A 13387-nucleotide genomic window follows, 5' to 3' on the forward strand; every position below is an offset into this window, starting at 1 on the left:
AGAGCAAATCTCATGGTAAACAATGTATCACTGTTACCTTTGTTTTCAGCTCCACTTTGAACTGATCACATTCATAGACTAAGATTTTTTTTCTTTCATGTAAAGAGTTGGGAGGGAACATCCAGGAAAATATAACATTTATCCTTGTGCTTTAATTTATAATAAAATATACTAAGATGAATTAGTAATTAATATTCATTGGCCTAATTTATGAAGATTCACAGCAGCTGCTCTATTAAATGCTAGTGGGCTTTGTAGCCCACACAGTATTAACAAAAATTAGGGCATGTATATTTAGATGCTTAATTATAGGTTCATCTTGAGTAACATTTGAGTCAGGATTGATATTTTGATCAACAGAAGTATTGATCCTGTATTAATAAATATCTACCATGGTAAATAAAAGGAATATCCTGTAAGACAAGCTTTTTCAAAAGCCATGATTATATATCGACTTATTGGTGTCTTATATAATTTACAGTTAGCTAAAATGATTTCACTGTAACTTTATCTCTTCACAGTATTACCAAATGCTAGTAATTAAACAGTTCCATAACCATATGAAGCTGCCTTCTGCTGAAGTGGTATGCAAATTCTTTGAACATGCAACAGCCCATAGAAGTTACCATTGTTTAAATGGTTAATGCTTGAAGTAGAATTAAGAAAATAGCCTTCTGACTTGATTAAGCAGTAACCTTGATGCAGTAATCTTTCTGATGAAGAAACACACCTAATCGTAGTATAAATTTAAAAAAAAACATACAAACACTTGCTAATTTTATCTCACTTGTATCAGTGAAATGTGCATTCTAGTTGTCATATGGTAGGAAAAAAATGCAGCTTTACATTATATTAAGTAACTGTCTTTGAAAGTATATTTAAAGGAATAGATTGATCAAGAAAGCATACAGTAATAAAAATAGATGTGTCACAAGTTAAATCAACATTAATACAGACTTGGGAATATTATCACATTTGTTTGGAAGATCTGACTGATGCAGTGAATAAATTTCAGCCGAGTAAAATACAGTTTCCCAAAATCTATTAAATGAATGTATGAAGATTTGATAAATAATATTTTAAATGTTTATATAATGCCATTTGAATTGATACGATTGAGAATCAGCCTCTATAGCTTCCTTTTGTGGTAAACAGATAGTACAGTGTACTTTCATTGGATTGTTACAAATAAATGACAAAACTACTCAAAATAATTAAATGGAAATTCTGACTAGGTATGTATAGAGTCAGACACAATGTTTGCTGTACTCCTTGAGTCATTTCTAGGTTAGGTACATGGATGATAATAGCAATTTTATTTGCACTGCGTATGCCTCAACCACGTACAAAAATTAGGAGATAAATTCACTACCTCTTGTGGAGGATAGGAGGGTTTGGTGGATTTGGAAAATTAGCTGGGTTGTGGGCTGATCCATATGATTGTGTAGCCTTTATTTTAGAACAGAATATCAAACAAATTGTGTACCAGTATATTAGCATATTAAATTTAATTATAGATTACACAGAATGATGTAAAAACAGCAGTTTGCAAGAGTTATATTATGCAAAATGTGGAAATAGTTTTAGAAAAATGGACTGACATTCTCTGATATAACACCATTTACAAATGCTAAAGATTGAAAGTAAAAATATGAGGCAATTTTATGTATTAATTTTTAACTGATTAGAAATATGCCATTTCTCCAGTAAAAATACAATGTTGTTCTTGCCAGGCAACAAGGAAGCTTAAAAACTCATCAGGAAGTTCAGCACCTTCACATCCAGAGCCTCTGTTGACCTTGGTAGTGAATTTAAAGAAGCTAGAAAGCATTTATAACATGTTGGAAGTTGACCTGATCAAAGTAATCTAAAGCACTGCTGATGTTTCTATGCCCACATCCTTTCTCACCTGAAACTGGTTTGCAAATAATGCACTTCTTAAATATTTCTCAGTGGTTTCAGACAGAGGTGACTAGTCTTTTTGGATTGATTGACTTACAGTACACTTGACAAAAAGGCTAACCATCACTTTCTAGAAGATGACACCACCAAGAGATTCTGGTGGATCCCAACAGCCTCCCTCCTATCCATGTCCTACATTCCTTTACAAGAAAGGAAAGAAAAATAAAAAGAAATCCACCATCATCCTAAACTGATTTTAAATGTGTGTTTCTTTCTGACATTGTCAAAAATCTATTTGCTTAATGGAGACCGAGCCAATACCAATCTCCGCTGTGCTCTTCTCCCATGTCTCACAAAAACAAAGCCATGTTTATTGGTAAATGTATTGACAGACTGGTCCAGGTAATTAAGACATCCTCTTTAGTTACAAAAGCTGTACATTACGAACATAGTAGAAACAAGCTGAAAAGAATGTGCCACATGACCTGGCTAATCATCTATCTGCAATTTTAAATTTACAAAGTATAAAAGAAATAAAGCCTACTCTCTTATAATGCACAGTTAATTTCCTTTTTTGTTTTTTAAGATACAATATATTACTAGTTGGAGTGGAAATGAGGACAGACTCTAATTTTCCCCAGCGCAGAGGATGAGACCAAGTTCTGTTCTGTAAAGTTTTCCTCCATCAGACAAGGCCATAATGTTCTTCTTGTAGGTTGCAAGGTTATTGATATCTAATTCCTGTTTTTTAAAAAAGAAAATGTATTTTAAAGTCACTAGATATTCCTTTCGACTTGACATCCTCCAGTAGTGTTGAATTGCATTTCTCACATTTACACTGAGGTGGTTGGGAACAGGAACAGTTGTTACCAAGCCATTTGAAAGGAGTTGATTTAGAAAAGTTTGGGAGTGTGAGAAGCAGTGTGTATTTCTGGGGTTGTGTTTATGTGTTGTGCTAAACTAAATTACTGTTTGCTTTTTGTGTAGTTATGATTTAAACAATTGCATATTATAATACCTGCTTTATGGTTTAGTGCAGGCATGTCAAACTGCCGGCCTGTGGGCTGGATGTGTCACGCCAAAACCACGCCCACACCATTGCCGGCAATGGGGGAAAAGTTGCAATATGTTGCGTGACATTACAAGTTTGACATACCTGGTTTAGTGCAATCTATTAACCCAGTCAACTGTGTGTTATTAAAAAAACAGTTAAAAATCCCTACTGTAAGCATAATAGTCCTTTGGCAGGTGAGGATTATGTATTTATGTATTTGTTTACTTTTTATTTGTCTCTCAGGCATCACAGTGGGCATAGCCAATGATGTGCCACTGAATGAGAAGGGTTGAATTTCTGGGCTGGGACAATCAAATCAAAACATTTGTGGTAAACCTAATAAAGCTTCATGCACACATTTTTAAATTTATTTTTGCAAAAGAAAATACCTTTGGGGGGGCAAAGAGCAAAAAAAGCATTATTTTACTGCAGAATTTTGGTTTGGGAAGCTATTGTCTATGGGATGCTAACCCTCACCTTAGCAACCTATGTGAATCCTGCCCCAGGAGTGGCATTGTACCATATCAACAACTGTGTTTCCATTCTTTTGTCACTAAGTGCATATTCCCTACCATTTTACTATGAATTAACTACCAGGGGTATTGCTAGATATGGACTTCTTGTTTGACATTTATGGTCCTCTAAGGGAATATGGTTAATTGCTGCTCCCTGTGGGCTGTTTGAAAGAAAACAGTGGAAAGGGGTTTGAGAAGAGAGAAGCTATTTTTGTCTTTGTTAAGACAGAGCATTGTGTGATCCTTTTCAAATTCATTGTTAATAGGTATTCAGTTCAAAGAAGGAAGACGATAGGACAGCTACTCTACTTTCAGCCTGGGGACACATCTAAGAGAAATGGTGACTGTTTTGCTAAAGCAGTGATGCGAATAGAGTTAATGTAGGAGTAAACTGTGCTGTCTGGTATTACATATATGATTTCATTCCTTTTGTATCTAGAATTCTAAATATAGAGCATTTCAAAAGAATTTCTTGAACTGACTAGACTTTGAACAAGAAAAAGGCCCGTTAAGTACAATTTAAATGGAAATCTTAGAATTACCTTTTTATTCTTTTCACAGAGATCTTTTAGCAAAGCATCTAATTCCTGTTCATCTATGTAGCCATTCCCATCCTGAATAGAAAAAAAACAGCATTATTCATTTCTGCTGCTTTCATTGACTTGTTGCAGCTTAGAAATACATTGAAAACTTTAGTTCACAGACTTTATCTTAAAAAAAAAAGTCTACTTACTGAATCAAATGTATCGAAAACTTTATTAAATTCCTTTCCACACATTTTAACACCCTAATATTCAAAAGAAGGACAAATATTAGAACAGAAATGAATCAGGATATCAGTATATGAATATATAAAACACTTTTAAACTGGCATACCTGAAATTTAAGGAGAAAGTTTTCCTGTACTGGCAGTAACCTTGGGAGAAAACAAATTCAGAACAATTCCATAGTGATTAAACAAGCAGAGAACAGAGCAAAGCAAATTATTTCAAATCCGAAATGCTTTGAGCTTGAAACAACCCATATCCAGTTTGTTAGAGTTATTTCAAGTTGAAAGCATTAATGTTTCATTAATGCTTTTCCACCAGAAATTATTTCCAGCTCACACCACTTCTTCAGTGAACAGCTGGGTGAACTCAAAATTAAGCATTTCAAATTGAAACTCTTTCTAGGTCAAAATACTTTGTCTTTAAAACACTTTGTGCACATACACTTCACTCTCTTTAAAGATTAATAGATGCTGAGAAAGTCAAATGAGCTGAAATATCCTGTATTTTGTAGACAAATCCTTTGAGAAGACTTTTTTTAAAAAATGCCTGGCCAGTCACACTCTGAGCCCAACTCACCTCCAGGGTTGTGGGGACAATAGGAGGAGGAAGGTGTGTTGAATATGTTCATTGCCTTAAGTTATTCGTAATAATAATAAAGGGATACAAATAAACAAACTGCTGGGAGTAGAGGAGGATATTGCTAGCTGGGCCTACAAGTGTGGTCGTTTCTTCTCTTGGAAGCCCTCATTTCCTTCTTCTTCCCTATGTCAAAGAACAGTGCATGCAGACATTTGGACAATTGCTTGCTTGGGTTGACCTTTTCCACCCAAGGATGGACTGCTCAGTTTATCCTTGGAGGCACCAATCCAGCACATCCTATAGCACTGGCTGTGCACTTTGTACTCAGTACCAGCATTCCTTTTGCCCACTTGCATTGTGTCATGTTCCACAACCAATTGAGATTTTTTACTTTTTTCTCCAAATATTCTTACCGGGCCAGTTCTGTCAATTCCAGCTTTCCATCATTATTTTCATCAAACATCTTCAGCTGAAAAGGTAAAGTTATAGTCTATGAGAATTTTATTTTTTAAAAAACCAAAAGGAGAAAAGTTTGACTAAAAGCACAGGTCTCTCATATCTGGGAAATATGCTAACTCAATGAAACCCAGTAGCCCCCCCCCCCCATGAAGTCATTGTCACTCTTCAAATGTTTGGGTTTCAGGAGACCTTTTAATGTACTTTACTATATTATATTATATTCTTCAACAGCTTTTACATCAGCTTTTACATTTTGTTTTGATCAGGTTGGATTCCAAATCCTGGCATTGAGTTCTGCAATTAGGATTCATTTCTGAAAGCTTGGGAGACCTCCAGGAAAGTATAGAAGGTTATACAGGAGAATTGCTGGTTATCATGTTCTCCTCTAAAAGCCATCAGACCCAAAGTCATTCTTTACATAGAAAAATACCTGACAATTCAGTCTTTTAGACTGATTTTCTAAGACATTTTTCATACTGATTAAGAATTCTGAGCCACTTTAAGTATAGGTCCACAAAGGAAAGTTGGATAAAATTTAATATAAATGCTATACAAATGTTAGAATTAAAATGGTGGAAACTAAATTTATTATTTATCCCACCCACCCCAAAAATGCACAAGATGCACAATAACTGTTCTGTTTTCATTGTTCTAACTACAATGGCACTCCCCAAGCCCCACATCTCCAAACCCCACCTTCTGAGGCTGATTATGCAAAAATTTCCCAAGGCAATAGCAGTTCACTACAACATTAATGTAGTTGAAACTATGTTATGTACATGCAGTATATGGCATTCCCAAAACTCTCTTGAGTTTCAGTTCATTATCTCCAGAAGACTGAGAGCAGACTTTCCTAACATGATGTTAGGAAATTGTAGACAATTCTGTAAATGAAATCCATGCAACACAAATGCACAAAGATAATAGCGGATTGTTCTTGTACACACAAAATGGACCTGTTATAGGAATTTCTTCAGTTATTATTTCAGAGTTTTTTTATTGCCCATTCTTTATTTATGAATCCTATGGAGCCAACTAAATTGTAACTCAAAGGGTGAAGTGACAAAATCTAAATACATTTATGAGATATTATTTTAAGTTCTGTATGGGTATCTTAAAATGGGGTAGGGCAATTATTGTAATTCCAACAAAGAAATAGCAGTTATAGGTCTTACCATAATATCTGTGTATTCTGATAGTTTTGAATCATCAATCTGTTTGTTTGCTTTCTGTAGTAAATCTTTCAAAAAGTTCTGAAACAAAATTAATATATCAAAAAGCAATACTTTGATATGCTTGAAGAATAAAATCTTTTCCTTCTAGTTAATTATGGATAGAGAAATAACATTTTTCCTCATTATTCTATGAAAATATAAAAGCTATAATCCCAATTCATTCACGTTTGGGGGTAAGAATCATTGACCTTAATAGATCTTCTTTCTAAGTAATCATGGATTGCCCTATACACCTTTGAAATGCAAATGACAGGAGTATAGCGAGTAACAGTCATGCCAATTGAAAACTGAATCTGTCTCTTACATTCAAGATGGCTAGTCCTCTCAATGGGGAGGATCTACCTAGATTAGCCTGCATTATACCATAATTTAAATATAATGTATTAGCATTATATTACAGAATAATTCTCTGTCCAGCTAGCAGGCATAAGGAAAGCTTCTATTCCAGTTTATGTTAAGAGTGTCACAAGTTTGGAGCCACAGCTTCATTCCTCTGACCAACTGATAGGCCTGTTGGTGACTTCATGACTGTTGGTTGTTTTGTGATTTGGGGCTACTTGAAAATGGTTGGAAGTTTCTAAGAGTACAAATAGCTTGACTTATTTTTTTATAAGGACAGAAGCCAAATGTTAGGGGAAAGGGGATATGTGACTCATGTGACTAAGTAGTACTGCTTTAGCACTTCCCCATCAACTGGTCCTCAACTTGAAGTTAGAATTTTGTTTCCTAAACACAGTGCTTCTTTGAGTTCTAAATGTCATCATTTGAATGAGTTTAATATCCTGAATAGAGCTTTATGTAAGAATGGGACTCCCTTTGGGTAGGTGTATGCTGGGGAAGACTGAGACAAGCAGCAGGTGAGGTCAGAACTAATTTGGATAAGGTCATTTCTCATCAAACATTCCTGATTTTCTCTGATACTGACTTCTTCCAAGCAACAGGCTATGGGGAAAGGACATCAAGCCCTTAGGAGAACCCTTGGCCCTTCCAAAAGTATTTTCAAATTAGATCACAGACTATGAGTGACCCTAAGGCTACAGGCTTGCCATTCCTGATCACTCAGTTCTGGCAGTGCCTGTTCTTTCAAATGCAGGTTCCATAATTAGTTAGCAGAGCTGAAGTTGCTTTCCTGACCTTGCAAGAAAATTTTGTTTCCCAGATGGGCAGCCAGTTGCCCTACTTTAGTGACATGATAAAATTCTTTATTAAGGTAGAAGTTTTGAGAGCTGGGGAATTATGAATGCCTATCGCAAAAAAATCCCTACCTATGCTTGTTCTAAATTTCTTTCTTGGTATCATTCTTGGTATTATTTTTGCTTTTAATTGGAATGGGCACAAGTGGGAAAATGTGTAGGAAACTCAGCTGGGCTATTCTAGGTTGCTCATGTTTTAGCTAAACAGAAGCCTAGAACATTTTTATTATTCTATCTGAGAAAACTATGAAATGTTTTAAGATCAAATAAGGCACATAATCTGTATGACTTTCCTTAGATTAATTCAAAACATAATCCGTCCACTTCTGCAATCAGCTGTCACTGCTCTATTTATTTATTCATTCATTGAATTTATACGACTGCCCATCTCACAAAACAAGTGACCTGGGATGGTATATAATAAAAGTATAAAACAGTAATATATTTTTTAAAATATCCAAGAAACAAATTGCTATTAAATTGAGGGCAGCCGATGCCAACTACGATGGAACTTCCTCAGTACCTCACTCGTCCCCTGGGATATCCTGGCCTGATAGCATAACCTAGTTTTGAGGGACTTCCATATATCAACAGGGATGAAGCTGGCCTCACTTGGTCCTGCCAAGTGCACCTTCCTAGCAGATGGGATCCATAATATACCTCTTCTGCTGGATCTGATGATAGTTGTATGTCTATGCTTAGAAAAAAAAATTCTGTAACCCTTCTTAGTATAATAGTCATCCATTATTGAAGAAGTTTATGCCAGTTGACATCTATTAAAACCCTATCTATATCTCTTGGCTTTATCTCGGTTAGGACTTTAAGAAGTACTATGATGCATGTAGTTATATTTGATTTTGTTAATTTTATAACTTACTCTCTTTATCAGTGTTTTATTATATATTTGTTGTTTTAAATTTAGCTGAAAGGCTAAACACATTTAGTAAAAATAAATCAGTTCCTAGATTGTACTGCTTCGGGCTCCAGGAATAAGTAATTACATAGATGAATACCTTATCTTCACAGAGAAAGAAGTATTTCTTAAGAAATTTAAGCTAGGGCTTTCTCCCTAGTGTTTAGCTTTCTGTTTTCCCATACAATGTTTATTCCTGCAATCCAGTCAGAACAATGGTACAATCCAGAAACAATAATCTGTAGACATTCATGGGTTGCAAAACTGGTTTCAGGGAGGTTATATATTCTAAAAGAAATTTGTAGTTGTATTCTGTAAGTTTTCTTCTTTGGAATTATAATTTTTAAATGTTGCTGGCATAATGTACTTGGAATAGAAATAGCACAGTAAATTAAACTCTTTGATCTTTACAGCTATGTTGTACAGTCTCTACTTTTAAAGATTTGTTTATTTTGTTGCTTTATGCAAATACTTTTGATGTAGAATACCCCAAATATCTAAAAAATGATTATATAGATTTTTTACCTTAAGCTCTTCAGCATCAATATATCCACTATGGTCACTATCATATTTTCGCCACGTCTGAAATTAAGAAAATAGCAACTGAAAAAAATGCATACATCCATATGCAAAGTTTTGCACCTTGCCAATGCAATTTTTCACAAGCGAAAATGTATGTGGATTACCTGCATGAAATCTTCACTAGATTTCAGCTGTTGGCATCTAAAAAATAATAGGAAGTTTTCTTCTGTTGGCAGTATCTGAGCAAGCTGAAGAAAAAAAAAACTTCTATTTAGAATTATTTTTCTAACTAGAATAAAAATATAATTTACTGCACTATGTTTCCAGAAGGAAATAAGAAACATTTGCATACAACTGATTAGTAGTTTGTAAATATCAGGTACAATCCATGAATAATTTATTGTGTATCCAATACATTGAACTATCACAGCACTAAACTGGAAAAAATGGAATGGAGTGGAGTGCAATGGAGTGCAGTGGAGTGGAATAGTGAATAGAACAGAACAGAGGAACAGAACAGAATAGAATAGAATAGAATTCTTTTTTTGGCCAAGTGTGATTAGACACACAAGGAATTTGTTTCCAATGCAGTGTACATACAAACAACAAAGTGATAAGTTTTAGATCACAAATGATAAAATGATAGAAGTCGTAATGTGATTAGTTTTGTTTTGGCTTGGTGCAATATGTGTATTTAGCCTTTTCATTTTATAAGTGGCTAGCAGTGATATGTGAGCTAGCCAAGAGTCTTTAGTCTGTTGATCCATCCTACACGTTCCTACAAAATATTTAAACCAGTAATCTTCCTTTCTAAATTTCTCAAAATTTCAAATGGCTGATTATTACATGCTAGTGAAATCTTAATGTTGTAAATATGTTTTATTGTTAAGAGAAGCAAAATAACTTTTCATATTGATTTGTAGATGAGAAAAGGATCCTCCAATCACCCAGATTAGCTTTGTTTTTTAAAAATTGGGGCCTTTTCCACTAATATTTTCAAATTTCAATAAGCTTCAGATAAAGAGGGGAGAAAGATTCTCCATTGTATTCCATGTTTTTCTTTAAATTATACAATTTAAGGGGTGGAGTACAGCTTCATAAAAAAACAGTGGGAGGAAGGAACAGGAAATTGACTTTTTAACAGTGGAAAAATGAAGAAAGGATGGATGAAGTGACCATCATCTAGAAAAAACAGTAACAAGAGTCTGAGAAGAGAAAAGTAGTGCATTCAAGACCTTTTCAAAGGAGTATTTGCCTTTGGCTTATTTTCTTATAGTACCATCCAAGGAAGTGTTCTACTTTCAGAATGATGAGGTATATCAATTATTTCAATTCAAGATAGAAAACAAAGTCAAAATGAAATCTGAAGAGTAATGTTAATATTTTGAGCTCCCCCCCCCATTGAAGGTACTAAGCCACTGACCTCAGTGGATAGCCCTTCCTGGGGAAAAAAACCTATATAAGATAACATATAACAGAAGAAAGGTAGGCAATAGAATGAATGAACCTTCTGCTAATAGGCATCTTGGAATCTTAAAAAACCTTGCCCATCTCCAGGACTAAGCAGGAGATCATCAATCTTTTGATATTTTATGATTTAGGTCAACTGCTAGGCTAGACCTGGTAGAAGACTCGAAGTCAGTGTGGCTAGAGAAATATTGTATTGCAGACTATCATGAAGCTATACAAAACATTTGATTTATGGCAGTAAGAATGTGCAAATGACTCTTATACACACTGTGGCTTCAGTTCAGTTCTTCCTCCTGCACTTCCCATGAATTAACAGATTCTTGACATGATGCTTGTTAGCCTTGAAATCAACCAATACAATCCCTGTCCTGAGAACTGTCTTCAGGTCTAGATCAAGTCATTCAGTGACGCTATTTCAAATTGTGAATATTTTCTGTAACAAATGTATTTTTTAAGTGTGACTTTGGAAAATACCTCCCATAGTGAATCTGGATATTTTTTCAGGAGTTGATTTCCAGAAATGTCATGGAATACTTGGATAAACCTTGGTCAGCATTGTATGGCTGGGATCAGAAGCTTATTTTTCTTTCAGATGTTTTTAGACTCCAACTATTATATCAACAGTTGCTGTGGTGCAGCAGCTGCTGAAGGACTGTAGATCCCTTATTTTGTCATGCAGCAATGACCAAAAGATGAAATAGATCCTCAAGAAGGGACACAAACTTTGTAAAATGGTCTGTTTCAAGCCATCTTGTGGTCTTGAGAATATCATATGTCATGATTATTGCTGCAACCTGGATACACATCTAGCAAAAATGGTCTTACATCTTTCCATCGTTTATCAGAAAATAATTCTAATCCTCTTAAATATTCTCTCTCCTCTGGATTTCTTTAAAAGACTCACTTTCTGTTTTTGCTTGAATAAAGCAAATTCCAAAGCAAACTGTTGTACTTAATTGGGGAGCATAGATTTAAATTTAGGCTGATCAAGATATGATGAAAGCTTCAGTTGCACTAATATTTTGATAGGGAGTAAATGATATCAATCTATCCTCTTTTAGTTTATGATGAAATATTAGTAATGTCATTGCTAAGTTACATGAATGGCAAATAGAGACAGTATAGCTAAGAGTTCACAGAGTTTGCTCAGAGGCATTGACTGAATATATATCAGAACAAATTCAATCTACCAGCACTCCACTACTATTTTATAAAATTATCTCAAGATGACATGCAAATGACAAATGGATTCACTTCAGAATGGGGCCATCCACACAGGAGAAAAACAGATGATATAAATGGTACCCCTTCCTTTCCTCAGACTAGAGAACTATAATCTGATTGGGCCTCAAGACTTCCCCTGCAAAAAAGGTGGCTGTATAACATTTTGTAGCATAGTATTAACAACCATTGTAAAATATACATGTATTATATGGATATCATATATAACACCGTAGTCCGCAAACTACCCTGAGTACCAATTTGTTTCCAGGTCCAATTCAAGGTGTTGGTTTTCACGTATAAAGCCCTACATGGCATAGGACCAAGTTACCTACAGAACCGGCTTCGCCCAATCTCAGCAGCTGGTCTCGATCAGGCAGGGAAGATATGCTACAGACCGCGTCAGTCAAAGAATTTTGACTGGTGGGGTCTAGGAAGAGACCCTGCTATGCCGCTGCCCTCTGCTTTGTGGAACATCTTCCTCCCAGAGGTGAGGAAAATCCCCCAATCTCTTGGCCTTCCACAACCATGGGGCTGGCTAGTCCCTTGAGAGTCCCCCCCCCCCGTCTGTAATACTCCATCTTAGGATTTCCCCCCTTTTGGTGTTTAATTGCATTTTTTCATACTTTTGAAATTTTTTACCCTAATTTAATTTTTAATTTCTAATGTTAATTTTTATACATTATTTTATTTATTGGTTATGTTATATTGTACACCACCCAGAGCCCATTTTTGAGGGAGATGGGTGGTTTATAAATATGAAATATAAACGAAAAAACAAATAAATAAATATCATATCATGTTTTGTGTCTCTGCACAGCTATAACTGCACAGCATGTAAATTAATGCAGAATAAGAATCAATCTTACCTCTACAATTCCTATTTTTCCATCAGAAGTCTTTGAAAAGTGGTCCACAAAAGTTTTCATTTCTGGGGTTAAGCCCTGTAAATAAAAAGCATGTTGATTATCTTTTTTAGGCACAGACAAAAAGGAAGCAAGACCACAATCCATCCCATAAATTTTGCCCATATTGCAAAGCACTGAATTATTGCAATGCAGAATAGACAGACCCTGACCTCTAGACAGAGGTCAACCTCATTAAAAAAGAAAAGGTGCAGCCTAATTCATTAAGAATAGTCACATTAAGAGGCGTCTTGATAAAAAAAACTAAGTTCATGGATGCTAAGAAATGAATTTATAAAATAAAAAATCTCTGATTTTTATTAAATTTCAGATTAAGATTGAAATATATAAATAAATCTATGACTTAAAAAAAATTCAGGATTCTTGTTCTATCTAGCTATAATGAACATTAGTCACTACTCTGTATTCTTGCCATTTTCACACTTTTAGGGTGTTTCCTTTAAAAGAACTATTTTTGCCTCTTGAGAAAGTATGTGAAAAGCTTTCCAAAAAAGGAGATCTACTCTTTATACTGAGTGTTCAAGAAAAGGTGATCTACTCCTTCAGTCATATGTACTCAATCAGGAGTATGCAGAAATAGGTGACAATATCCATTCAGATATACTTCTAAATGCACATAGCAACACAG

The 13387-nt window shown here is 34.9% G+C and overlaps 1 protein-coding gene across 2 annotated transcripts in view; it reads right to left on the reverse strand.

Moving 5' to 3' along the window:
- Positions 1-765: 765 nt before the first annotated feature.
- Positions 766-13387, reverse strand: part of CALB1 (calbindin 1) — a 21899-nt gene continuing 9277 nt past the window's right edge. For both annotated transcript variants that reach the window (XM_015813983.2, XM_015813984.2), the window contains 9 exons: positions 12703-12777; positions 9307-9390; positions 9146-9202; positions 6455-6532; positions 5234-5289; positions 4348-4387; positions 4205-4258; positions 4014-4085; positions 766-2643 (listed from right to left, as the gene is read on the reverse strand). In XM_015813983.2, coding sequence (XP_015669469.1) covers positions 2530-2643; positions 4014-4085; positions 4205-4258; positions 4348-4387; positions 5234-5289; positions 6455-6532; positions 9146-9202; positions 9307-9390; positions 12703-12777 — 630 coding nt within the window. In that variant the 3' untranslated portion in view covers positions 766-2529. The remainder of the gene's footprint in view (positions 2644-4013; positions 4086-4204; positions 4259-4347; positions 4388-5233; positions 5290-6454; positions 6533-9145; positions 9203-9306; positions 9391-12702; positions 12778-13387) is intronic.

The sequence above is a fragment of the Protobothrops mucrosquamatus genome, unplaced genomic scaffold (assembly GCF_001527695.2).
Source record: "Protobothrops mucrosquamatus isolate PMUCROS unplaced genomic scaffold, P.Mucros_1.0 scaffold211, whole genome shotgun sequence".
In the NCBI taxonomy this organism is placed as follows: domain Eukaryota; kingdom Metazoa; phylum Chordata; class Lepidosauria; order Squamata; family Viperidae; genus Protobothrops; species Protobothrops mucrosquamatus.